The sequence below is a fragment of the Bos javanicus genome, chromosome 9, assembly GCF_032452875.1.
Source record: "Bos javanicus breed banteng chromosome 9, ARS-OSU_banteng_1.0, whole genome shotgun sequence".
Lineage (NCBI taxonomy): Eukaryota > Metazoa > Chordata > Mammalia > Artiodactyla > Bovidae > Bos > Bos javanicus.
Genome location: NC_083876.1, coordinates 26,030,250 through 26,057,689, shown reverse-complemented (window position 1 = coordinate 26,057,689; position 27,440 = coordinate 26,030,250). Strand labels below are relative to the sequence as shown.

General features: G+C 39.2%; 1 protein-coding gene across 6 annotated transcripts in view; it reads left to right on the top strand.

Moving 5' to 3' along the window:
- The window catches only part of TPD52L1 (TPD52 like 1), a 92,333-nt gene extending 65,440 nt beyond the window's left edge, over window positions 1-26,893 (top strand). For 3 of the 6 annotated variants that reach the window (XM_061427372.1, XM_061427373.1, XM_061427377.1), the window contains exons 3-8: window positions 3,336-3,484; window positions 12,616-12,717; window positions 15,977-15,991; window positions 17,632-17,670; window positions 20,620-20,680; window positions 26,276-26,893. In XM_061427372.1, coding sequence (XP_061283356.1) covers window positions 3,336-3,484; window positions 12,616-12,717; window positions 15,977-15,991; window positions 17,632-17,670; window positions 20,620-20,680; window positions 26,276-26,404 — 495 coding nt within the window. In that variant the 3' untranslated portion in view covers window positions 26,405-26,893. The remainder of the gene's footprint in view (window positions 1-3,335; window positions 3,485-12,615; window positions 12,718-15,976; window positions 15,992-17,631; window positions 17,671-20,619; window positions 20,681-26,275) is intronic. The other 3 variants (XM_061427374.1, XM_061427375.1, XM_061427376.1) reach the window with 3 other exon arrangements.
- The last annotated feature ends 547 nt before the right edge of the window (window positions 26,894-27,440 follow it).

Here is a 27,440-nt window from a genome sequence, read left to right as displayed (position 1 = left end):
AATGGCATTTAGTACTCTTATAATGTTGTGTAACACCACTTCTGTCTAGTTCCAGAACATTTTCATCATCTCAAAAAGGAATCCGTTACCTGCTAAGCAGTTGCTTCCCATTTACCCTTCTTTTCTGTAGCCATGAGCCAGCATTCTGTCTCTGGATTCAGATATTCTGGGTGTTTCATACAAATGGAATCACACAATATGTGACATTCTGTGTCTGATTCCTTTCATTTAGCCAAATGTTTTTGAGGTTCATGTGTGTTGTAGCTTATATCAGTACTTCATCTATTTTTGTGACTAAATAATATTCCATTTTATGTATATACTACAATTTATTTATCCATTCATCCTTTGATGAATATTTGGATTGTTTTCATCTTTTGGCTATTGTGAATAGTTCTGTTATGAACATGTGTATACATGTATTTGTTTGAGTATCTATTCTCAATTCTTTGGGGAATATAGTAGAAATAGGAATGCTGGGTCATATGATAATTCCACCTTTAACTTTTTGAGAAACTGCTGGACTATTTTCCACAGTGGCTGAACCATTTTTATTTCCACCAGCAATGTACAAGGGTTTCAATTTCTCCACATCCTCGCCAACACTTAAATTCCTATTCATTCATATATAAGTAACCAAGTTTAAATATCTAATCTTGTACATAAATATTTATCCTACAAGGAGATCTCCTAGGGGAATCAAGAAACCAAAGAACCAGACTATTAGTTTCTAACGAAGACATGATTAATTTAAAATTAACAGGCAAAGGATATCTTAAATACTTCAATTAATGATTTACCTGCACTCCAGCTCATTCCAAAATGAATTTGATATGGGTTACAATGTAGAATTTCTATACTACCTGCATCAGAGTATCTGGGGGTGCTTGTTAAATAATATATATAGACACACACACACACACAGAAGTCGCTCAGTCGTGTCCGACTCTTTGTGACCCCATGGATTGTAGCCCACCAGGCTCCTAGGTCCATGGGATTTTCCAGGCATGAATACTGGAGTGGGTTGCCATTTCCTTCTCCAATATATATAGACAGGCCTCACCAAATTTGAGACATCAGAATCTCAGGGCCTTAAAAGGGGCCTCCTTCTGGAATATTCATTTTAAATGTGCTCTCTGAGTGACTTTTATATAAACTGAAATTGATGTAACTAGGCCAAAAATTCTCATTAGTCCAATAAGGGATTGAATCTCACCAGGATCATCATTTAAAGTATTTGTGATTAAAGGACTTGCTGCTGTGTCAGGACTCTGTGCTCTGCAGAAAGAGATGAGATTGACCATTTTCAGTCTTGCATGTTAATGTAATTTAAGAATTATCTTTTAATTTTACCTTTTGGGATTTTCTTAATAACTATTTTGGCATATATTGTATTTAGATCACTGATATATAAATGAAAGCATTAAGAAGTGTGAGTGTAACATTTTATTGAAATAGTGAGACTTTCATTATAGTACCTGCCATTAGTCTGCATAGAGTAACTGAGTTCATATTTTCATCATTAGAAGTCTTTTCTCTACAAATACCTTTTAACATATGCTTCAATTTTTAAATGATTAGATGTGGGATTTAATATTTCTTTAGGATGATGTTTGATGAATTGGTCACTTCAGTATTTCTATCACTTTTTTGGGACCATGGATTTCATTAGAAATCTTATGAATCCTTTACCCATTCCTCCCAACTCCCCAAAACTAATGAATATCCTACTGTCCCCCATAATTTTGAATAAATTTCTGAGATTCCATAGATAAAAGGATGAGAATACCAAGATGTTTAAACCTCTCTCTTCTTCTCTACATCTTTAATTTTTCTCTGCAAGTTAAAAAATTTCTCATTACCCTTGTTACACATTGGAAAAAGCAGTAATACCTAATATATCTATAAAACCAGATTCCTAGTTATTTCAGTCACTCAAACATATTATTTATTCAAAAGAAAGAAGAAAAAAAATCTTTCTATGCTGAATAAAAAGCTGATCTGAAGCCCAAGTATTTTCTATGGTAAGAGAGCTAGAGATACAACCTTGAGAAATCTTAGGCAATGGACTAAATGCAGGTGAGCTCGTTGACTAAGATGAAAATATGGAATATAACATGAGAGCAAAAGGATAGAAGGATCTGATTTTAAAATGATAGTGTGTTCTCATTGAATGGAGAGACTAAAAACATAGTCCCCCTTGGCCACCCCTGAATATACTCCTTTTGGAGTAATGAGTATATAGCTGCATACTGAAGACTCTTGCTTGTCAAGAAGCTATAGCTTGGAGACTTCTCTGGTGGTCCAGACTCTGTGCTTCCAACACAAGGGGTATGAGTTGGATCTGTGGTAGGAGAACTAAGATCCCATATGGCACTTGGCATGGCCAAAGAAAGAAGAAAAAATGAAAACATAGGATGCTACTAACTATAACATGTCATGGAAGGTGGAATTCATTTTAGAAAGACTTCAGGAAAATTTCCATGAACATACAAAAACGTTTCACAACTGTAAAAAAAAAAAAAAAGGATAATGTTAGACTACTAGGACATTTTGCTGATATTAAAAGCTTGAGGATAGTGTTCTTTTCTACTAGAATATTTCAGATGGTTGATTCAGTATTTCTGCCTGTTTTAAGTGATTTTTTGTGAATACAAAGGTTTACAACACTATTTTTGCAAAAGTAGATGTCATTGTTGAGTTGTTTTTCTAGCAGCTATGTCTCTGGTGACCCAAGGAACACATTTGCAAGATGATTGACAGGGTTAGTGATGCTGTTTGTGGTCAGGAGTAGAGTGACACTTGGAATGTAAATGAAACTTAGCTGCTTCGTTTTTTTTTTTTTTTTAAAGTAAGGAGTAAAATGCCAGCTTGGCAAAACCACAATGTATGCTTAGGTGTGGATGGCAAAAAAATTAAGCTGACTAATGGCACTTGAAAAGAAGTTATTAGATACAGACTACACAATCAATTTCCTGTTCAAAAATTATACCTACATATAATTTTAGAAAAACCTTTGGACGATTGAAAACCAGAAACTCTAAGCAGTGTCTATTTCCTAGTAGATTACACATGGTTTTTATTGTCTTTGTATTTTGCTGTATGAGTGAATTTTTTACAAGGAGTAGTGTTTACATTTAGAACCATTCAAACTAAAAAATCTACTTTCATTTGAAAATATTAGACTTCTCTACAGGATGTGTTTGCTAAGGCCTTGCATAGGGCTGTGTAAACAAGAGGGTGCCCAGGGTGCTTTGGATCACTGAGAGCTTCCGCCCTTGAATGTTTCACCTGGACTGACATTTTTCCCCCATCATTTTCCCTCCTGCTTGTAGCTGGAAGACGAAATTACAACCTTACGACAAGTTTTATCAGCAAAAGAAAGGCATCTTGTGGAGATAAAACAAAAACTCGGCATGAACCTGATGAATGAATTAAAACAGAACTTTAGCAGAGGCTGGCATGATGTGCAGACAACCACTGCGTAAGTATATTTTTTTCTTAAAAAGTAATCACTCAGCCTGCTGTCTTGCCTCTTCTATATTTTTTTTTCCTTCAAGGCTTATTTTGTACTGGTGTCCAGGGAAAATATTTTCTCTAGAAGTAAAATATATAGAAATATGAATGGTCATTAATATGTTGCATGATACAGGCTCTACAAAGTAGCTCCATGAAATAAAACTTTGTTCACCAAAACTCTGTTTTCACTTAGACTACTTTTATGGAGTTGTACAGTTTTAAATTCTTTCTCTTCAATATACATATTTTTTAACATTTGTTAAATATATACTTTAGGCTTATGTTTTTCCATAAAATTCTAAATCCTTTGAATACGTGGCACTCACTACATATTTTGAATTTCTATTAAAAATGATTGACAGTTTTAAAAACTGTAGACTTTTTGACCATTAACGTAAAGAGAAAAACCTGTATCTTTCATATTTTGGGGATGTGCTTTTTATCCCTGTTACTCTATAGAATATGTATGTGTATATTGGCCTCTGCCTCAGTTCCCGGCACAAAGGTCCCAAAATTCATATAATTTCTTAAGTAATAAGAGCACTAGGAGCATCTTTTGTTCTCATGTTTGCACTTTTACCCTGATTCCTGACACAGAGTTCCTAAATCCTTTGGGATTTCCAGGGTAACAGCCGTATCCTTGGTTCTAATAAGATGACTCTTGGCGGACTCCTGGAGGAGAGCCGGTCACAAGAAAGACCAAGGCATGATTAGAAGCTGTCAGTCCCATGCCCCCATTCTCTATGGAGAGAAAAGGACCTGGAAATGGTCTATCATGCCTATGATGAAACTCCATAAAAATCTCAGAAATATGGCATTTGGAAAGCTTTGGGGTTGCTGAACCCATGGAAGTGCCAGGCAGGTGGGTCCCAGGAGAAAGCATGGAAAGCAGGTATTTCCATGGGAAGATGGGGATGGGTTCCCATCCCCACATGCCTCTTTCATCGGGCTGTTCATCTGTATCTTTTATCATATAATTTTTACAATAAATCAGTATAACCTAGCAAGTAATCTGTTTTCTTAAGTTCTATGAGCCACTCTCGCAAATTAATTGAACTTGGGGAGGAGGTTGTAGGAACCTCTGATTTATAGCCCCTTGGACTTCCCTGGTGGCTGCAGACAGTACCTGCAATTCAATTCCTTGGTCAGGAAGATCCCCTGGAGAAGGGCATGGCAACCCAGTCCAGTATTCTTGCCTGGAGAATTCCATGAACAGAGAAGCCTTGTGGGCTACAGTCCATGGGGTCACAAAGAGTCAGACATGACTGAGTGACTAACACTTTGGTCAGGAGCACTGGTGATAATCTGGACTCGCGATTTGCATCTGAAGTGGGGTGAGTAGGGAGCACTCTTGTGGGACTGAGCCTTTAACCTGTGGGATCTGATGTGATCTCCAGGTAGTGTCAGAATTAAATTGTAGGAGACTCAGCCGGTGTTACAGAACCTCTTGATGTGAGAAACTCCTCCACACAAACACATCTGGTATCAAAAGTGTCCTGAGTGTGCTGGTAAGTGTGAGAGTACAGGAGAAACACTGGAGAAGCAAGTTTTTCTTTCGTAGACCAGCAGAAATGTCTGCAGTTTTGCTATTATCTTCTTGTCTGATATTAGGCAAAGTATAGAATAACTTTGTGGAGAAGGCAATGGCACCCCACTCCAGTACTCTTGCCTGGAAAATCCAATGGACGGAGGAGCCTGGTAGGCTGCAGACCATGGGGTTGCGAAGAGTTGGACACGACTGAGCAACTTCACTTTCACTTTTCCCTTTCATGCATTGGAGAAGGAAATGGTAACCCACTCCAGTGTTCTTGCCTGGAGCATCCCAGGGACGGGGAGCCTGGTGGGCTGCCGTCTATGGGGTCGCATAGAGTCGGACACGACTGAAGTGACTTAGCAGCAGCAGCAGCAGAATAACTTTGAATATTCTACAGTCTTGCTTTTATGGGGTTACTTGTTAAAATTACACAAAATAATGAACTATTGTGGTACTTTTCTAATGATTTAAAATATTTTGCTTGCCAGGTGGTCTTGTACCAAAGGGAAGAAGGTGCCCAAATCATAATGTGATTTTTCTTCCTTTTGTGTGTTGAGGGGTGGGGCCTGATGGAGAAACCATAGAGGCTTCCTATCTTTGACCCCAGATTCCACCATCAAGAAATTTTTGACCTTGTGTTATGCATTTTCTTCCCTACTATTACCCTTTGGAACTTAAAGATATTACATTCCTAGTATATGAGTGGGAAACAGTTTTTCTCTTTGCTGATTCTTCTCTCCCAAGCACAGAGGGGCTTCCATGAAATGAGATCGTATTAGTACCTATCATAGACAGTGAGGATTCAGTGAGTGCAGAACAGCATCTGGCACTTTGTATGCTGTTTGCTGTTGTAGGAAGCAGGTCTGGTGGGGAGATCCAAGAATTCTGTTTTGGCTTCACAGACTTAGAGAAGGAACCATGGTTGCCAGGGAAGGGGGGAAGAATGGGGGGCAGGGATGGCTAGGGAGTTTGGGATGGACAGGTCTACTGCTATATTTTAAATGGATAACCAACAAGGATCTGCTGTATAGCACATGGAATTCTGCTCACTGTTTTGTGGCAGCCTGGATGGGAGGGGAGTTTGGGGGAGAATGGATACATGTATACGGCTAAATCCCTTCACTGTTCATCTGAAACTATCACAACATTGTTAATCAGCTATACTCCAATAGAAGGGCTTCCCTGGTGGCTCAGTCAGTAAAGAATCTGGTGGAAATGCAGGAAACCACCTGCAATGCAGGAGACTTGGGTTCAGTCCCTGGTCAGGAAGATCCCCTGGAGAAGGGAATGGCAACCCACTCCAGTATTCTTGCCTGGGAAATCCCATGGACGGAGGTGCCTGCTGGGCTACAGTCCATAGGGTCGCAAAGAGTCGGACACACCTTAGCAGCCAAGGCAAAGTAAAATGTTGAAAAAAATTCTGTTTGAGCTGTGCTTAGTCTGAGATGCCCAACAGACCAACAAGTTGCTTCAAGGGGGTGACTCAGAGGAAAAATCAGGGCTAGAGATGGACATGAGAGTTATCTACATACTGATGCAGTGAAAGCTACAGGACTAGAATAGATTTCCTAAGAGATTAATTAATAAGTACAGATGATTATGGTCTCACTAACCTTTAGGAATGTTGCGAACTTTCCTTTGTAAAGAAGAATAAATCTCTTTTTTAAGAGGGAGGCCTGAGTCTATCAGCAACATAATTTCAGGAGATCATTTTCTCTCACCCTTTTTTCTTGACTGCTAAGGGAAGGAATGATGCTAAAGCTGAAACTCCAGTACTTTGGCCACCTCATGTGAAAAATTGACTCATTGGAAAAGACTCTGATGCTGGGAGGGATTGGGGGCAGGAGGAGAAGGGGATGACAGAGGATGAGATGGCTGGATGGCATCACCGATTCGATGGACATGAGTGTGAGTGAACTCTGGGAATTGGTGATGGACAGGGAGGCCTGGCGTGCTGCAATTCATGGGGTCGCAAAGAATCGGACACGACTGAGCGACTGAACTGAACTGAACTGAAGGGAAGGGAAAAGTCCTATGTTGGGACAAGGGGTAGGATGTGATCATAGAATCTATTTTTCCCCTGGATATTTTTAATGGTGAAATAAATTATTGTTTATTAAATAATTTGCATCCATTAAAATGCTACTTTTCCAAAAAAATTAATTACATGGAAAAATGCTAGCTAACATAATATTCAGTGAAAACCCATCTCACTTATAAAATATATATATGTAGAAAAAAGACTGAAAGGAAACCAATATATTAACTGGGATTAACTGTGAGTGATGGGTATGTGTGTAAGATTCATTATTTTTTCCATTCACCCATCTTTCCTTTTTTTTTTCTCCCTTAAATATTTAAATTCCTGCTATTAATGTACATCACACCGATTTTAGAACAATATCTATGCATCATGTGGTGAAAATTTTGATGTGAGGGAGTGATGAACTGGGCTAGGGTTAGCTAGGATAGAATTAGATTTCAAAGCACTGAAAAGAATTTTAGGTGTCAAGGCACTCACTACAGGTATTCCAGAGGCAATACTTTGCATGCTGATTAAACAGTCATGACCTATTTAGTTTGATTTATAATGAAATGAAAACCTCTGATATGTTAATGAAAGATTTTGCATATTTTAGTTTGTGGTAGGATTCATATTGGAATGAAACCAGATAACTAGGAATAACTACACAGCAGATTAAAATTATCTCCCTTTTAGAAAGATAACCATACAGTATTAGGTCAAGACATCATCTGTGTCCCAGGGCTTGCTGTTGCTGTTGTTTTTGTCATAGTTTTTTGGGTGCCTTGATTTCAGAGACTCTAAGAACACACACAAAAAGTCCCCCTACCCTCTTCTTTTTTCTTCTCTGAAGCTCTATAATGTTTCTAGGCTTTAAGGAGGCACAGGGGAGGTGGGTGGCCTTGGGGTGAAGAGGTGGGGAGACCATTGGAGGAGAAATTAAATCTCTTCTGGAGATAGAAGGAAAAGTAATTTGAAAACCTGATGTCATGGTGGGCTATTCAAACTGATGTGCTTCATTTTAGTGAGTGTTTGGCCTTTTCTAACCCGTGAAATTGCCCCAACAATAAACCCCTCTGAGTTGTATTAGACCAAATGGTAGTCTACAAAGGGGAGAAGGTCATGGAATGGAATTTCAACTATTCCATCTTTTTGGAAGCTTAATAAATTCACCCTATATACAGAGGAGTAAAACTCTAACATTCAGCTTTTAAAAAAAATGCATAGTGCTTGAAAATTGAAGCTTGGTATACGATTTATTTACTCTTTGATTTTGTGCTTCTAAGACTTCCAGCCTATTGTGGTCAGTAAAGATTATTATATCTTATTTATGAGGAATTGTTGTGGCACCATTAGGTTCAGAAGTGCCAGTGAAGATTAAAGACCTAATTTTAAAAGCCCATCTCTCTCATGGTTGTTCATTCTTACTGGCCTCATCATACAAGGTAGAACATAGGTTCTCCTTTTCGAGATTCAAGTGGTAAATCTGTGATTTGGTGTTGTGTTTGGGGAACCTTTGGAAGAGAAGAAGTCTAAAAAGTTTTTGTGTCTGTGGTGAAGTGCTGCATATGCAATTGTTAAAGTAATGCTCTCTTTTAAATTCCATAATAGAAAATAGATTTGGGCTATAAAGATATTTTATCTTCTTGTAAAAAGACTGTTGAATTACAATTTTTTTTCTACCTGCATGTAGAAAAATGCTTTAGGTCAGAACACTTTAGAGGATGACATGCTTTCTCCTTTTGATTATTAACACTGATTTTCAAATCACTAGGACATGAAGAGAGGAAGAGCCCTCTGTCAGTATGCTGGCCAAAGAGCTCACCAGTTCTAATGGTTAAAGGTTACCCAGTCCTTAAAATGTAAAGATACACACACAGATACAATGGAGTATTATTCAACCATGAGAAAAGGAAATCCTGTTGTTTGCAATAATATGGGTGGACCTTGAGGGCACTATGCTAAGTGGAGTCAGAGAAGGATAGAATCTGCATAGTATCACTTATATGTGGAATCTAAAAAAAAAGTCAGACTCTTGGAAACAGAGAATGCAAGAGTGGTTTCTGGAGGTGGTGGGTATGGGTGAAATAGGGAGAGGTTTCTAAGAGTACAAACTATCACTTATAAGTTGAATAAGGTTTGAGGAGCTAATGTATAATATAATGACCATAGTTGAAAACACTATTGTATAAATGAAATTTGCTAAGAGAGTAGAACTTAACGTTCTCCTCAATATATACATGTGCATGCATGCTTAGTTGCTTAGACTTGTCCTACTCTTTGTGACCCCCATAGACTGTAGCCTGCCAGGCGTCTCTGTCTATGGCGTTTTCTAGGCAAGAATACTAGTGTGGATTGCCATTTCCTTCTCCAGAGGATCTTCCCGACCCAGGGACGGCGGAACCTGCATCTCTTGCGTCTCCTGCATTGCAGGCAGATTCTTTACCTTCTGAACTACCAAGGCAGCCCATATTCCCCCAAAGCGGGTGTTTGCTGGAGTTGCTTCAGAGCACGCAAGGACAAATTTCCCTCACTCATTTTAAGGTCACCACGGCTCTTCTCTGAAGGGGAAAGTTCACGCTGCAAAGTCCTGACTTTGCACCTTGTGCCTGAAGTCGGGGAATCCAGCTGGACTCTGTTTCCTCCCTTTGGCCTCAGGGGGCTCTTGCTCTGGTTGATTTCAGCCGCTGGGGATACAGAGATGATGAACAAGATGTGGTCCCCACCCTCAGGAAGTTCAGATAAGTCACAGAGAGGGATTCAAAAACCCTAATTGCAGCACAAAGGAACAATGTTTGGAAAGAGCTATGCGGAGGGGATTATGGGAACCCTGAGGAGAGGCACGCAACACCGACGTCTTAGAGCAAATACTCTCGAGTTTTCTGCCCCCCAGTGCATAACTGACAGCAACCTGAGGATATCTTAACATTTTGACTTTTATTTAAGGAAGAGGTATTAGTCTCCTGCTCTGTCAATTATGAAACTCAGCAATGGTGTAATTCACATTTAGCTTAAAATAAGAGATGCTAGTAATCTAAAATGTTAAATACTGCTTCCTTTTAAATTAGAAGGTTGTCAGGTCAATCAGAAGGTTAGCATTTAAGTTGTTTTTCATCATTTGAATATTATTGAACATATTTTTATGCAGTAGAGTTGAAAAACAGTTTTAAGTGTTAGTAGTATAAACTATTGGAGAAGGCAATGGCACCCCACTCCAGTACTCTTGCCTGGCAAATCCCATGGACGGAGGAGCCTGGTAGGCTGCAGTCCATGGGGTCGCTAGGAGTCGGACACAACTGAACGACTTCAATTTCACTTTTTACTTTCATGCGTTGGAGAAGGAAATGGCAACCCACTCCAGTATTCTTGCCTGGAGAATCCCAGGGACAGGGGAGCCTGGTGGGCTGCCGTCTCTGGGGTCGCAGAGTCAGATACGACTGAAGCGACTTAGCAGCAGCAGCAGCAGCAGCAGTATAAACTATTTAGGCTTCCCAGGTGGCGTAGTGGTAAAGAATCCAATCCACCTGCCAGTGCAGGAGACACAAGAGACGTGGGTTTGATCCCTGGGTCAGGAAGATCCCCTGGAGAAGGAAATGGCAACCCATTCCAGTATTCTTGCCTGGAGAAACCTATGGACAGAGGAACCTGGCAGGCTGCAGTCCTTGGGGTTGCCAGAGAGTTGGGCGCGACTGAGCACAGCACAAACTATGTACAGAATTTCATGGCACAGTGAAGGGAGGAAAATGCAACTATGCTGACTTCCTTGGGGGTTATCAGTGGCCTGACAAAAGGGCCCTTTTTCAAGATGCAGGCTCCTAGCATCTGGATGGGGGTGTATTCAGTTTTAAGATCAAGCACAATTAGGATGCAGCATAAGGACAGGCTCTGTGCAGTGCATAACTGCAGAGGGGCCCTTCACTTAGGCTGTAATGTGTAATATGTGTCTTTCCCTATTCCCTAGGAAATGTCTGTTTAGTAATGAATGTTTGGTTTGACTTTATCATCTAGATAATACATGATTTTTACACTTCCTAAGAACACAGGCATTGTACAAATAAATAACATATGGTGCTGGTAATATTATAGACTTCTTTCTTCCTGCTAACAAAAAAGAATAATAGAATACCATATTACTAAAGTGATTTCAGTCCCAAGGAAACCAACAAGAGTGTTTTAAAGCATTGGCTTAAAGTCTGATAGTATATTTAGGGCTGGATGACTTGTGGGAGGTGGAAGGGGAGGAAGGATAAGGGAAGCTCCCACTTAATGGATTTCATAGGACATAGTCTTCTCAGAGACGCCATATGCATGAAAGTGTTCTAGGCTAAGCAGGGAGCATTGGGGAACTTACCTGGGAACAGCTCTGTAGAAGTCTAAGCAGTGCGGTATAGTGACTTGACTTACATATTCCCTCAGGTTAGGTGCTTTTGTTTTCTGGTTTATTAACGCTTAGAAATTTCCCAGGCCAGCGGACACACCGCTGCCTTTCCTGCCACCATGCTCAAAACCGGAAGCCAATCTTTTTGTCTTGTTCCATTTTCACTAGCAACCTTTTGTCAAGTCTGTCCATTTTCTCTCTACAGTCCATCACACCGCTCTGTTCTTACTGCCTTGACCCCCAGTTCAGACCAACAGAGGAGCTTCCCCTTCGATCACTGATTCCTTCATCTAGTATTTATTCAGTTTCCCCTTTTTCCTGCTGCCAGATCCTAGGGACACAGAAATGAATGGCTTCCTTGTCCTCGGGGAGTCAGCCTTGTGGGGACATAGGTTTAGGAACAGATCATTGCAGTACTGTATTCCTAAAACTGTCTTGAAAAAAGTCACTGTATTAGCTTAAGATTATGCACCCTTCTTACTCCAACCTCTCTCCATATTACAAAATAAGTACTAGTTCAATTTTGCCTTTTTATAGTTCCTTTTACCCACATAAATAGGAAAAGCTTACATTTCTCTTTGAAACATGCATTCTCTAATCTGTGTTAGCTTTGATGGCTAGAGCTTTCATTGTCCTTTCATAGAGTTAATACATCTCTTTAAGAATAATTTTCTACTATTGAAGCAGTTCCATTATTTGTGATTAAAGATCTGCACATTCAGATCTAGGCTTACAAATGTGTATTTTTACTGAATTCAGATTGCATGGTTTGACTTTCCTGCTGATGAGCAGCCACCAATCCATCCTCCCCAAAGAACAGAAGCAATTGCTTCTGTGGATCATCTTCCTAAATCTGTTTTGGAAAGGGAACTTTCAAAAGTTCCCTGGTGGCTCAGATGGTAAAGAATCTGCCTGCAATGTGGGAGACCTGGGTTCGATCCCTAGGTTGGGAAGATCCCCTGGAGGAGGGCATGGCAACCCACTCCAGTATTCTTGCTGGAGAATCCCCATGGACATAGGAGCCTGGCAGGCTACAGCCCATGGGGTCCCAAAGAGTCGGCCACGACTGAGCGACTAAGCACACAGGAGAGAGAAAGACGATGAATGTATTATGGGTGGTCTTGATAATAAGCTGTTCTTATTTTTCTGTTTTATTTCTAGTTACAAGAAAACACATGAAACCCTGAGTCATGCCGGGCAGAAGGCAACTGCAGCTTTCAGCAACGTTGGGACGGCCATCAGCAAGAAGTTTGGTGACATGAGGTACTGTGGGAAAGAGCCATGGGGAAGAGGCTTGGCCTTTGGCTTTCAGAGACAAGGAGGGGCATTATCCATTGACTAGTCTTCCTAAGGCATTCTTTTCTTTAATTAGATTAAAATTTTATGTGGCTGATCGTATTGGTGACTGAGATACATTTTTATATTGGGACCTTTACCTAAAGGTCAGCTTAGTGGATCTGATCCCAGAGATGCCCTTTCTACTATTTAGTAAAAATAGAAGACAGAGAGTACCTTTAATCACCAGTAATAAGGAGAGATTCCAAAAGAATGCAGCACATACTGAATTTGAATCACTGCAACTCAAACTAAGTTAAAATATGCTTTCAGTGAATATGCTCTGATAAACTATTCTTGGCTACATTTTTGTACACATACAGCTAGTATATATATTTTTTTCTATGCTAAATATATAGATATTTATTCTTTTATTCTAGAAAGGTACCATGGATATATGCACCTGGTAATATTCTTTCTTTACTTTGGCAATATATTGTGAATATTTAATAAGTGTTTATTACATCTTCATTTTCAGTGGATGTATTCTCTTCCAGTGCACAGCTGTTAAATGTAAAATTTACCAAATTTTAAAAATTTAAAAATTACCAAAATTTTTAAACCAGTTCCTTTGCACATTTTGGTTATTTTCAGTATTTGTTATATAAAATTAGGGTGAATATCAAGATTTGAAACTGAGAACAATGTAATATTGACCATTTTTATTTTTTATATTATATTCTAGAAAGTTATCTTACATACAGTTGCTGCTCTCATATTTTTTTGCTTATTTAAATACCTGTCATAGTTTATTTTGAATTTGGCTGATATGCTTAGGAGATTTTTCTTTATAAATCAATGTCATTTTTGTCTCTAAAAATCAAGTTCAATTTTTAAAAACTTCTCAAGTACATTTTATATTTCTTCTTTTTAAAAACTATGTGCATATTATTTTACTGGATTCTTAAATTATTGCTTTCTGTATTACTCTGCAGCTTTGATGCCTAGAGGCAAATATTTGTATCTTTGTGTTTAAGTTATTTTTTGACTTCAAAAATTACTGGATTGTGCCCAACATTCATGCATCATCTTAAGAACTTGGCATTCATGAGGCTAGAATTAAGTAAGTACATATGCATGAATCTGAGTACATTGCTTTATCTTCATTTTTGCTAATAAAGCAATAACAAAAAGCAATTAAAATTCTTCAGAGGCAGCGTGTGATGAACTGGTAAGCATTTTGGATTATTAATTAACCCTAGCTTTATTAGAATAAAATTTGCAGTCATTTCAATGGCAGGAAAGCATTTATCTAAACTAATTAAATAATTCCTTAAAACAGGAAAGACCTTATCACCAGTTATATCCAAGAAAATATGTTTTGTCATGTTTATAAAATTTGTTTTCCACATACTTAGTTGAAACAATGATCATAGTGGCATAATACTGCCAACAGGAACGGTGTTTCTCCAACTGGAGGAGACTTTACAGACAGCTCTGAAGCTTGTTACATGCATATTCCTAGATTCCACCTCTCTCTTTTGAGATTGCACCTAAGTAGGTCTTGGATGGCATCTAGGAATTTGTTTGAAATAAGCTCCCAGGTGATCTGACTTCAACTGGTTAGGTGTTGAGGAACCAAGTGTAACTTAGCTTACCTGTACCTGGGTATTCTCAGTTATAAATGTAGATAAGAGTAACGTCCTCAGGTTATTATGTAAGTAGCAGAAGACAGCATGCCATGTATTAAACATTCAATAAATGCTAGTTTTTACTTTACTAAGGAACTATCTCAGTTACAAGGTGGCCCTCCAGGACAGAAATTAGGCAGAGTCCCTGAACAGGAGTGTGCTGTATTTCATGAGTTGTAAAGAATAAAGGCTGTGTTTCACACATATACATGTTGACACACTCATGTTCCTGCATGAACTGGGCATAATATCAAGGTGTGTTGACTGCCTTTCCTCCTGTTTCAATGTGGCTTTATTTTAGCATAATGGATAATCTGTTTCCCAGGAGTTCTAAACTTTTCGTTAATTACTGCTCTGTGCAGAGGACACAACACTTCCATTATAAACTGTGTCTAAAAATATTGGGAGATGTAGTCTTTATTACTAGAGATTCAAATATGATCCTGTAATAATATGTAGACCTATATTTTCCAATCTATATTTTTCTCAAGCTAAATATCTAACATCTATATATAAATGAGGATAAGTCCCTGTGAAAACAAGTTTTACAAAGGATTATTACTTTTGATTATACTAGAACAAGTAATATATGTAAAAATCACATTTGAAAATTACTTAAGTTTAATACAATAATGATTCTTAAATGAGAACAATTAGTGGGTTTTCAATTTGGGGTTCAAATTAACTTGTCAATTTATAAAATGATAGTGGGGAAATTTAAAATTTTTATCACAGGCATTTTACTTTGAACCCCTTTGCAGTTTGAAAGTATTAATATCATATTATTTTATATTTTGTTGGTTACATCATAATATCCCTTTATGAATTCTGGGAACACATTTCTGAATTTGTTTAAAAATTGCTAGAAAAATTTAGATACCTTAGGAGAAAAACAGGACCTCTCAATTTTTGTTTAAAATCATTACAAGTTAATACTCACAGGTTTCCAAAACTTAGAATTTGGACCTTTTAATAACTGAGTGAAAAACACTATGTTAAGATTTAATTTAGACGTTTTATAAAAATAAATATTTCCTGAGCTAAGGTCCTCCTTTTATCCTGATGACCCCTAAATGAAGGCCCCTCAGCCCAGTCACGGAATTCTGCCTCCTTCTCCGTCTGCTAGATAACATGGCTAATAGCTACCTAACCAGATGGTTTTCTCTGAGGTTAACACGAAGTCACATTTATGAAAGGACTCTGTGGAGAAATGCAAGCTATTGGAATCATTTTTATAATAGTAATGTTGCCATCTTCTTGGCATTTCTGGGTGAATTCGCTCAAACAGCGTGTGATCTAGTGGAGGGGAAATCTTTGGACAAGGCTTGTAACTTTAACAGAGAATCCAGCTATAGCCATGAGAAAAACAGTGATAAGAGTCGGTAAAGCAATCGTGAAGACATTAAAGTCAGTGCACTCAAAAAGAGTAAGGAATGGGGTCCCTTATCTTTTCCCTGGGGCTTTTGAAAAGGGACAGTGGGCAGTGTGGTCCTTCCTCTGCATCCTGATGTGCTAACCTTGCTCCTCCTTTCTCTCCTGTGCTGCTATGGCTGTAGGTCTCATTCCATCGGGTAAGCGCTGCCCCAACTGGCTCCCTTTCTCGAAGCTCCCTTCCTCCCCAGAGCACCATGGTGGGCATGCCTGGGCCCCAAAGCTCTTTTCCTGAAAGTGTTCACTACCAGGGAGTTACAGAGTATAGGGCACCTAATGTGTTTGCATCTATTTCAGCACTTGTTTATATCATTTCTGAATCATTTATTAATGCATCGCTTTCGCTTGCTGAGTCATCCTCAGGGATCTCTTTCTGCATCATGCCTGTGTACATGGCAGAGGTCCTTAGAAGAAACGGAAAGTGGAAATTGTGCACTGCAGATGTATATGAAACCGGCAGAAAGTAAAGTCGAGAAACAGAACAATTTCCTCTAGATTGTCATGTTTTTCTGAACTTCTTATAACTGTAATTTAAGCAGATGGTTCACCTTCAGCTTTCTGTACCCTCTGAAGTTGAAAAGCCCAAATGTTAACACGTGTGCAATTGTCAGTCCCAGGTCTCTGAATTAAGCCTCCTTTGGGGTGGAATCTTATTACATAAATTAAAAAAAATATATTTCCTAAGAAAACTACCTGTATTTAAGAGATAAATACTTGATAATGTTGATGAATTTCTTTTGGTAATTCTCTTTTTTAAATGTAATTTATGAAGAAGTATTTTGCCTATGATTTCTAAATGGAGTGTCTGTAAATATCCGCTGCATTTCTTTGTCCTTTTCTTTCTGAGTTCTAGTAAAGTTACTAACCCTAACCTCAGTGGATATTGTTAGGGAAGGTGAGGGTGAGTTTGATCCCTTACCTGTTAAGCTTCTTGGGAGAGGAGCAGGCAGGAACTGTGCTGGAAAGTGGATGAAGGAATGCTTGCCTAGGAAAATGAACCCCATTTTGCTTCTTCCCTCCACACACCCTGATTTCTAAGCAGAACTCACATAGAAATAACAGTCAGTCAGAGGGACAATGAATCAATTGCTGTAGGATTAATAAGGTAAGACAGCTGATGCTCTTAGAAGTCTCAGAAAAGTTGATCCTCGTACCAGTTGTCCTAGGATGGAGGCGGAAACCCTAGCTCCCACGTTGGACTGTGTGAAATGTGTTTATTTGGCATGTTTCCTTGATTGATTCATGTTAACTCTGTGTAGTCCTCTGATGAGCTTCAAATGGAATGATGAGCTGTTAGCTGCCTGGTTCTACCTGCTGGGCACTGTCCCTTGTCCCTGACTGTCTTCCTGAAACAGGAGGAGGGAGCTGGACCAGGAGTCATGTCCCCAGAATCATGTACATGGACTGCTGGCCTGACCTGGGGGGAACCAGACACTCTCCTCAGATTTCCTGGCTTACCGAGAAAGTATAGGGTTGGCCAAAAATTTGTTTGGGATTTTCCATACGATCTTGCAGAAAACCCAAACGCACATTTTGGCCAACCCAATAAAATAATATGCAGCCACGGACCATCTGCTCTTCCTTAATTCCTTTGGAAATGATTGTGGCCCATCCTACCCAACAATAACAAATATCATCTTGGTGGGGAGGGCAGGGAATACTTCAGATAGTTGACATTGCTGTTTTAAAACTGTGAATGAGGAGTTTCTCAGATACTTATATTGTACTATCTTCTTTTTTCTTTTTTTTGTTTCCCCTTTAATCTGCTTTTGCCCTGAAGCTACTCCATTCGCCATTCCATAAGTATGCCTGCAATGAGGTAATGTGTGTAAATTAGTTTACATAATCTCAATGCAGAATGTGTATGAAGTGTTACTTTTATTGTGGATTTTTTCCTTTTTTATATGAGGGGAAGTGCCATGACCTATTATATTCTCTTTTCTGATGGCCCTCAGGAAAAAAAGGCCATAGAAGAATTGTAGTTGTGAAGGGCTCAGGCTACTGATTGGACACGCTAGTTTAAATCCCGCAGTTCCTGATTTGTATGACCTGAGACAACTTACCGAATCTACTTCAATCTCCATTCTCTTGCCCATATACTAGGAGAAATGAGAATCTATCTACTTCAAATGGCTGTTGTGAGATGTATGGTCTGCATAAAGCACTCAGTACAGGGCCTGGAACATTCCAAGCACACCTGTAAAGGGGGAAATCACTTTATTGCCACAGCAGTAAATGAAAAAATAGGAGACAAAGAGGGCTACAGTTCTAGAAAGGATAACATTAGGATTTGTTAAAGGATATATTAAGGTGAAGAGTCTGTTGAACAATAAAAATGCCATTAAGCTTATTGGTCAGCTGAAAACTCCGGAGAAAGGTGTTCCTCTGGCTTCCAGTTGGTGTGACGTAGTGATATGATCAGATAAAATCAAAATGTTAGACTGGGAGTCAGAAGATGCAGGTTGTAGCCCAGTTCTGCTAGGGGTAAACTTGGCAGCTTTGGGAAGATCATTTCGGTGATAGCGGTTTCATCATGCTTAAAAATAAAGGGCTAGAACCAGACTTTGGGCTCCTCCCATGGTGCTTCCAGGAATCCTTGGGCTGCCCTGGGGAGGGGCTCAGTGGAAGCACTCTGTGGGAGCACTCAGTGGGAGCTCTCTCTTACATCATGCAGAACTGTGTCTCTTCTTTCCTGCTTTATATTACATATTGTGGTGTGAATACATTCTAGAGGGAGCTCAGTTACTCTAAATAGTTCAAGCACTTGGAAGCCAAATTCTTTCTAAGGTTATTTGCAGTTTCTCCCTGTTCTCCAGCATGCACTCTAGTGTAATCAGATTAAAGGAATGTCTGTTTTATTATACCTGATGATGTCTCTTCTACACTGGGCCTATGTTGTGACTTTGCAAGTTGGACCAGAGCATTTGATTTCCCTAATGTGGGGAAAAATAGACAGCATAGGTGGCTTAGTTTATATTTGAATGACTTGCTCCCCTAGCATAAGCACATTGACCAGTGCACCCTGCAGCCCTGAGCTTCCTTACTTGTTAAATTTTGTCTGAGTGCCCAAAGAAGGCTTGAAAAAAATTCGTATGGCTTTTCTCTGGGAGCCAGAAATAATCAAATAACTTATGGGTCAAATGCGTTCCTTATGAGCTTGCCTGAAATTAACTTTAAAAAAAAAAAAGAGAGATTTTACTCAACTAACATCCACTATGAACCATCAGGATGAACTAAGTGTCTGCCCACTGTGGTCTTATACAACTGATGGATAACAGGTAGTCATGTGACCAGCTTGGCCAAATAAAATGTGTGTTGGAAGTAAGGTGCTAGTAAGTACACACTTCTGAATCACTCTCATGCAATTTCACTAGCATTTCATCATGAGACAGGTACTGTGGAGGATCGCTCATAGGAATTTGACTCCTATTTGAGTCATATACAAGATGTGATGCTGTGCTTGGTCCCTCGGGGCTCAACATTGTTAATTCATGCAACCTGGATGCAAATGCATTTTTGACCATCCAGAGTATCAGCCTTGACAGACAAACTCTAACAAAGACAAATTCATTCAAAAACATATTCTGTATGTTAGCTTTCTCTTTATAGTATTAGGGCCATGCTATAGCGCACACCACACAATGAAGCCCACGTTTTATAACTATTCTCCCTTATAAAGTTTCTTTAGGTCATTTCTCTTATTTTATTTCTTCTGCACTCAAAAGAGACTAGAAAGTGGTTTATCAAATATAGTAACATTCAGTTGAATTATTTGACCTGAAAATGATGAGAGTCACTGTTGCTGAAAGCTGACAAGAATACTAGATTTAAGATTCATTTTTAATTCAGTTCCAGTTGCCTTACTTGGATTTAGTTGATATCATTGGACTTGGTTGATATCACTTTTAAGGGCAATGATGTCATTAACTCATAATTTCATGTAGACAAATACAGTATAGGAAACCAAAAAGCACCACATGAAAAATATAAATCTCAGAAGTATAACATGGTATGTAGATTATTTAACACAATGACTGAGTTACAAATAAAATGTCAGTAGACTGCAAGTTTCTAATAGAACAAATAAGTATCTTCTTTGAAAGGAAATATAACACATGTGAATAGCACCATTTTGATTAAGCATTAGACAAGTAATAAGTATATTTCAACCCAAAATAAAGAAGGCATTGACTTTCAGAAACACTGCTCCCTGGACACTGACAAAATACTTAGTTTTAAAACTTAAAAACTTTAACGTTTGAAAACATATGAACCTTTTTTCCCCGTAGCTATTTCTGTCTTGTCTCACAGTCACTAAAAATAAATGACTTTTAAAATTCCATGTGGGAAAACTTGAACATGACATTCTTCAGATAGACTTTCCAGTGGTTATAAAATAACTGGGTTTGGAAAAGGTGTATTGTGATAGAAATAATTAATTAGGAAATGAAAAATTAAGCTATCACTTCTTTGACTCACTGGAAATGATTTATGGTTCAACATGGAATTAAGCCAGTTGTATCCTTGCCAAATGCTATATTATTTATTCTATAGCTGAGCATCTGACAATTTTACTTAGAAAAATCCCATGGTAGTTTATGGTTTCTGGATCTAACCTAGCAGAAGTGAAATGTCTTTTAAAACATGGTTGGTGTAGGTGGCCAACCAACAACTAGCTCTGGTGCAGAGGTGATGTTTGAAACCAGATAGCACAGTTGCTAACACAGCTAGGTCTTTGGAGCTGACCTCTCTTTTTTTGTTATTTTAGGAATTCTCCTACTTTCAAATCATTTGAGGAGAGGGTTGAGACAACTGTCACAAGCCTTAAGGTACAGATGAAGTAAATTTTGCATCATGGGGTTCATGAATCAGGAAAGCTTAGTCGCTTGGTTCCAAAGGCGGGGCCACCAGCATTTGGTTCCAAGGCTGCTACCAAGAAGGCAGCCTTGCACTGAGTCACTTTTCTTCAGATATAAATCTGTAAATAAAACCAGTATTGAATATTGTTACTGTATATGTACAAAGTTGTTCATATAAACCATTCAGGAATGAATTGTGCATTCAAGGGAATTGGGCTTGGGTTGATCTCTTTGCTGGTTAGAACTCTTAATGCTATTACTCAAGAAGCAGATATGTGATAGATGAATGTGGATAGGACAAACTATATATGAACTCTGAATTTAGAGTGTAAGGGAAATTTCAGTAACAGCTTAGAGCTCCTCTGATTTGGTGTATCAGTAGAAATAAACCGTGGATCAGTAGAAATAAACTTGGCTCCATGGGTTATCCCGCCATCCACCACCCCTCAACTATTTAGATTTGTTTACTGCATTCACATATTGAGCACAGCACAGCATGAAGGCAAAATGAAGCTGAGTCACAAAATGTATTATTTTGTAATGGTGCATTTGTTCCCTGGATATATACTGAAAAGATGCCTGTTGTATAGTAGGTGCTAAAAAAATTGATTGAATTTCATGTTTGAGCATAGATAAATTAATATACTGAAGATAAAAGAGCAAAAATAGAAGCAGTCTAATCTTAAATGTATAGAACATTTAAAACAGGAAAAATCATGGATACTACTAAGATTTTTTTAAAGGTATTACCTAAACATAATTACATCTTGATATTACTATTTTGTATGCAATCCATTTCTGTATTTCCCTATTACTGGGAAAATTAAGAACATGTGTGACCTTTAACTAGCTCAAAAGCAGATATAGGCATGTGCTGATTACCCAGCTGCTTCTGAATCATGCAGCCCTCACACGTGCTGCCAGGTGAGAGTCTATGAGATGGTAAGTAATTCCTTCCTGGAGGTCCTACATGCTCTTATCAGTTTTGAGCTGGAGGGTCCTTCCCTTTAGAGGAGGGTTTTTACATGGTCTTCTCTTTTCCAGGCCTGTGATTAGGTGTTTAAGGCCCAAGAATGAAATTATTACTCAGCATTTACCATGCTTTCATTGACTTCAGTTACGAGCAGTTTCTAGTCGCATAGTTCTACTGCTCTGCTTGTCAACGTTATCATTTACTGAGTGTTTAGGAACCAGGAGGAGCCATTATATTGCCCCTATTTGTAGAGAAAACTTTTGATAGTGAGAGACATGCAGTGTCACAGACATTTCTCTTGCTAAAATACCTAGTTTCAAAAGAGAAGATTCAAAAAACCCTAGGGGTTAATTTCTCAACATTTGGTTCTCAGCCTTAGACAGTCCAAGAAGGATGGATTCTGTTGTTAGCTAAATTTGGACATAGGAAAAGTTGTACATGTTTAGGTTTCCTTTAGAAGAAGGAGATATGAAGAAGCAAAAGAAGAAGAAAGAACAACCTATTTACTTTTGCTTTTAGGAAAATCTGGTAAGCTTACAGGACACATATGATTCAAGAGTTTGATCCACACTGTCAGCCTCTCACTTTTCTCACTTCATCTGAATGGAAGGTATAGAGTGTGCCTCCTCCCTCTACTGCTAAGTCGCTTCAGTCGTGTCCGACTCTGTGTGACCCCACAGACGGCAGCCCACCAGGCTCCCCCGTCCCTGGGATTCTCCAGGCAAGAACCCCGGAGTGGGTTGCCATTTCCTTCTCCAGTGCATGAAAGTGAAAAGTGAAAATGAAGTCGCTCAGTCGTGTCCGGCTCTTCACGACCCCACGGACTGCAGCCTACCAGGCTCCTCCGTCCATGGGATTTTCCAGGCAAGAGCACTGGAGTGGGGTGCCATCACCTTCTCCGCCCTCAGACATGTACAAAACCAACTCAGCCAACTGGATACTAGCCTGTGTCAAGACCACCTGAAAACAGGTCCTATATCTGCATGACTGCCCATAGATTTTACAAGACTCACATCCCATCCATCTCCTGGGTCATGGTCAATGCTTAGTTTCCCTTTTTCCTGCCCACACAGACAGTGGAGAATGGCTGATAATCATTCTTTGTGTCAAACCGTCAATTACAAATTCCTCATTCCTTTTGTTCTCCAGACTAAACAGCAGATGTTTAACCCTTCCTACATTGTTTATTTTCTGTGCAGTTTACTGTGGTGTTCTGAATCTTCTCCAAAGCTTCTATAACTTTCAATTATGAATCCTGAGGCTGTTTCCTGCTGAAGGAATGACTCATGAATCAGTAAGGATGAGTGAAATAACCTGTAGGTCGATATGCTGTATTTGTACTGACACATAACTGCTTCAAGCCTGATTTTTCAAACACCACTTAGAGGGGATCATGTTCATATTTGAGTTCTATTAGAAATAATGTTCTGCTGTGAAGTGAGGTCTGTTCCTGCCATCTTCTCACACAATCTGTCACACCATCTGGCATTTGTACCCAATGGATCATTTGATGGATCATTCTTATTTTATACCCAATTGTGTAGTTAGTTTGATTTTCCAGAAAAACTTGCCAATTCATCAAAATCATATAAAGGTGGTCCTTTCCACCTACATCCTTGTAATACACATCAGTGTACTACTTGAAATCTTGGCTGGTGTCACCTGTATGCTCAATAAGCACAATTTCTATTTCATCTAAAACAAGCAAACAGAAAGCAGACCTAGAATCAGCTCCTATGAAACCATATTTGGAACATTGTTCTACCATGTTCCAGTGAATCATGAGCAATGACATCCTTTCCAACTATTGTATTGTTCCATACCAAACAGAACATATTTTCAGTGCACCTACTTTTTGATAAGCACATTGTATAGCCTAAATTAAAACCTCAAAAAAGGTAAGACATATGGGAGTTGGACTGTGAAGAAGGCTGAGAGCTGAAGAATTGATGCTTTTGAACTGTGGTGTTGGAGAAGACTCTTGAGAGTCCCTTGGACTGCAAGGAGATCCAACCAGTCCATTCTGAAGGAGATCAGCCCTGGGATTTCTTTGGAAGGAATGATGCTAAAGCTGAAACTCCAGTACTTTGGCCACCTCATGCGAAGAGTTGACTCATTGGAAAAGACTCTGATGCCGGGAGGGATTGGGGGCAAGAGGAGAAGGGGACGACAGAGGATGAGATGGCTGGATGGCATCACTGACTCGGTGGATGTGAGTCTGAGTGAACTCTGGGAGTTGGTGATGGACAGGGAGGCCTGGCGTGCTGCGATTCATGGGGTCACAAAGAGTCGGACACGACTGAGCAACTGATCTGATTATACATATTGATTCTTTGTGTCCTTTCAACTAGACCTTTTATTATGAGAGACCAGGAAACCCAATTCAGTAATTCAAAGAAATTTTTTTTTTTTTTTTTTTGCTAAGAGCAGTTATAATTTTGGGGACATAGTGACAAATTCTTGGATGAAAAACCATTTTGAAGGGAAGAGTTCAGGAGAAGCTTATTGTTCACATCTCTGCTTAAGCACATGTGTACGTGCTAAGTCCCTTCAGTTGTGTCCAACTCTTTGTGGCCCTGTGGACGTGTAGCCCACCACCTTCTTCGGTCCATGGGATTCTCCAGGCAAGAATACTGGAGTAGGTTGCCATGCCATTCTCAAAGGGATCTTCCCAACCCAGGGATTGAACCCAAGTCTCTCAAGTTTCCTGCATTGGCAGGGGAGTTCTTTACCACTAGCACCATCTGGGAAGCCCACATCCTTGGCTTTAGGCAGTACTTTAGTATTATAGTGTGTGGTCATTAAACTCACATGGTTAGGAAACCCCTTTAGTCCACTCCTTTCTTTGCTAAATTGCTTTATTTCAAAGTGGTTTCCTCCTTCTTTAATTGTCTCTTTTGATTTGAGAAGTTGAAAACTAGAAGAGAGGAATAAAACAAAGCCCAGAAGAATACATCAGTAGTTAGTATTCACCAGACTCAATACTCTGTGTGACTGAATGCGACTAAAGAGGAAGATGAAAACTATTAATAGAGTCAATTACATTGAATTAGACTTATCTCTCTCAGAAAATAAGCATAGTGAAAAATTAGGTAGTTAAAGCCAATCCCCTGCTTCTTCCCAGTGTTAAGATAACAGAGTAGAGGAGGAATCAATGCTCTGTGTCTGAGGTCTGCAAACTAAGATGGATGGACTGAATCCAGCTGGTCCCCTATTTTTGAGTGATCTGTATGCTAAGAAATGATTTTTACTTTTTTCTTAATGGTAATTATTCTTCAAAGGAAGAATAATATTTTGTAATTTGAAAATTAAATTACATGAAATTCACATTGCAGTGTCCATACATACAGATTTTATGGAACTCAGCCATGCTTATTCACTTATATATTATCTTGGCTGATTTCTACCATGGCTGATTTGAGTATTTGTGACAGAGACTATGTGGTTCTCAAGTCTAAAATATTTATAATCTGTCACTTTCCAGAATAAGTTTTCCAATTCCAAGCAGAGTGGAAAAACTCAACTTAGTAACTGACTTTACAGAGGCAGAGGGATTTTAGCGACAGTGGGAGAAAAGTATGTGTGTGATTTGCGAGAACTGAACTGCTTTCAAAACCTGGTTAAAGTTTTTAAAGGGCAGGCCAGGCAATCAGCAGGAACATTCCCCAATGTATGCTATGTCCTTGTGAGTGATCATAATAAATGACAGTGAGGTGTAGATAGAATTTTGGAAATAGCCACATTATCTATTCTGTACCTTTCTTTTCCTCAAAGTGTTTTTCCATATTGTTACTGGTTAAAGGAGGGCCAAGACTTGCATTAAGCCTTTGGGGCCATTAAATATTCTTTTGAAAGACCGTTTGCTAAGAAATTTTTCAAAGTACTTAACCATATTCCTTAATTATAAACTGATTTCTTCCTGACTATATTCTTAGCCAACAACAAGTATACAAAAAGAGCATCTGAAAGCATCATAACTTTGCATTTTAAGGTATATCCTCCTATTAAGACCGCTGCCTGGAAAGATGTGGGGTGACTAGTGCTTAAGCCATGATTCATCTCCAGCTCTCAAAGTAGAGACCGGAGATCATGTTCCCTTGATCCACTCTGCTTTCCAAGAGACATTTACCAGAACTTCAGATTGTCTTGTTAAGTCTCAAAATGAAAAGTTGGCGTCGCTTGAAGGAGTTCCTACATTTGTAAAATTGGGGGGATTTATCTAACATTCAATTCTGTTTAGATTAAATTGGTTCTCTGGGTGACTGAAGAGACGGTGCAAATCCACAGATCTGGACATGCCCCTGAAGGGACTGAGAATTTTAGATGTAGAAGGGACAAAGAGAATACTGATAAAGTTAGAGAGACAAAGAGAGTGTTGTACAAATTAAAGTTTCGAGTCCAGCCCCCAAACCCAAATATGATTGACACCCTAGCCCTCTGTGAAAGGAAACAACTTCTCTACATCCTTTGCATCCCCTTTGCATGCCCGCTCAAGAAAACAAGTATTTCTGAACTTCAGAGTAATCCATCTTATTTTTTAAAATTACGAAAATGACGAACTAACTGCACGTGTGCCTCTCTGCCTGTTTCAGACGAAAGTAGGTGGGGCGAACCACGGCGGCGGCAGCTTTGAGGAGGTGCTGAGCTCCACGGCGCACGCCAGCGCGCAGAGCTCGGCCGGGGGCCCACGACTGGCCGAGGGGGAGGAGCTGCAGTGCTAAGGCCCCGCCCTGCCCGCGTGCCTCCGGAAGGAAGACCACAGTCCTGCGGGGAAGACACAGGCCTTGACCTTGTTCTTCAAATGGCTTCGCCTCAAAGTTTAATTAAATGATTTACATTTGAATTCGTGTCTTTGCGGGACCACGCAACCATTTTAGAGTTCCTAGATTGTCATCTTTGAAAATGTCGACTTCAGCAGGTACACAATTGGTCATGACCCTTGTTTTTGTGTAATTCAACATGTTTTCCAAACCTGTAGCTGTTAATTATTTGCTTTGATTTTTGCTTGGACTCCTATAGGAAGTGCATGTCTTTGAAGTCTAAGTGCCCCCTTTCAGTTCTGTCTGCTGGAGCGCTCTCTTTCTGCCTGGCTCCAGCAGGGAATGAGATGACACTGCAAATGTCCTCAAATCGCTTGTGAGCTCCCTCATCTACTTCAAGTAATTCCTGATGCTTATTTGAATAATTAAAATAATTGATTTTAATGATAACTTTGAATCCTTAATTTCTCTACATTTCAGGGCTGTTGATGACCTTGATAGGTGGTAGTTAATTCTGCAGATGCTGTTTTAAAATCAACTTCTACTGCTAATCTGGAGAATATAAGAGGATACATAAGTAATTATAACCTCTGCTACTTTAGGATGCTAAAACAACCTCCAATTCTGAAATTCTCTCAAATCTACCTAGAATAGTATTTAACTCAGGTAACTACTGAGTTAAGTAGGCAAGAAACAGATGCAAAAGGATTTGCTAGAAAATGGTAGAAGCAGAGTTCTGCCACTCTTTCCAGTTTGCAAACTGCTCACATTAAAAAAAAAATCGGTAGAAGCAGAGTTCTGCCACTCTTTCCAGTTTGCAAACTGCTCACATTAAAAAAAAAATCATCTTAGTATGATCAGATTTCTGCAGTAATGTTTACCTTCCACATCACAAACTTTTCTTCTCAATAGGAACATATGTTGGTTGTTAGGTAGCAGGTAGCATTTATTATTAGTAGTGTGTGTTGGGGGTGGGGGTGTATAATTTCCTCAGTTC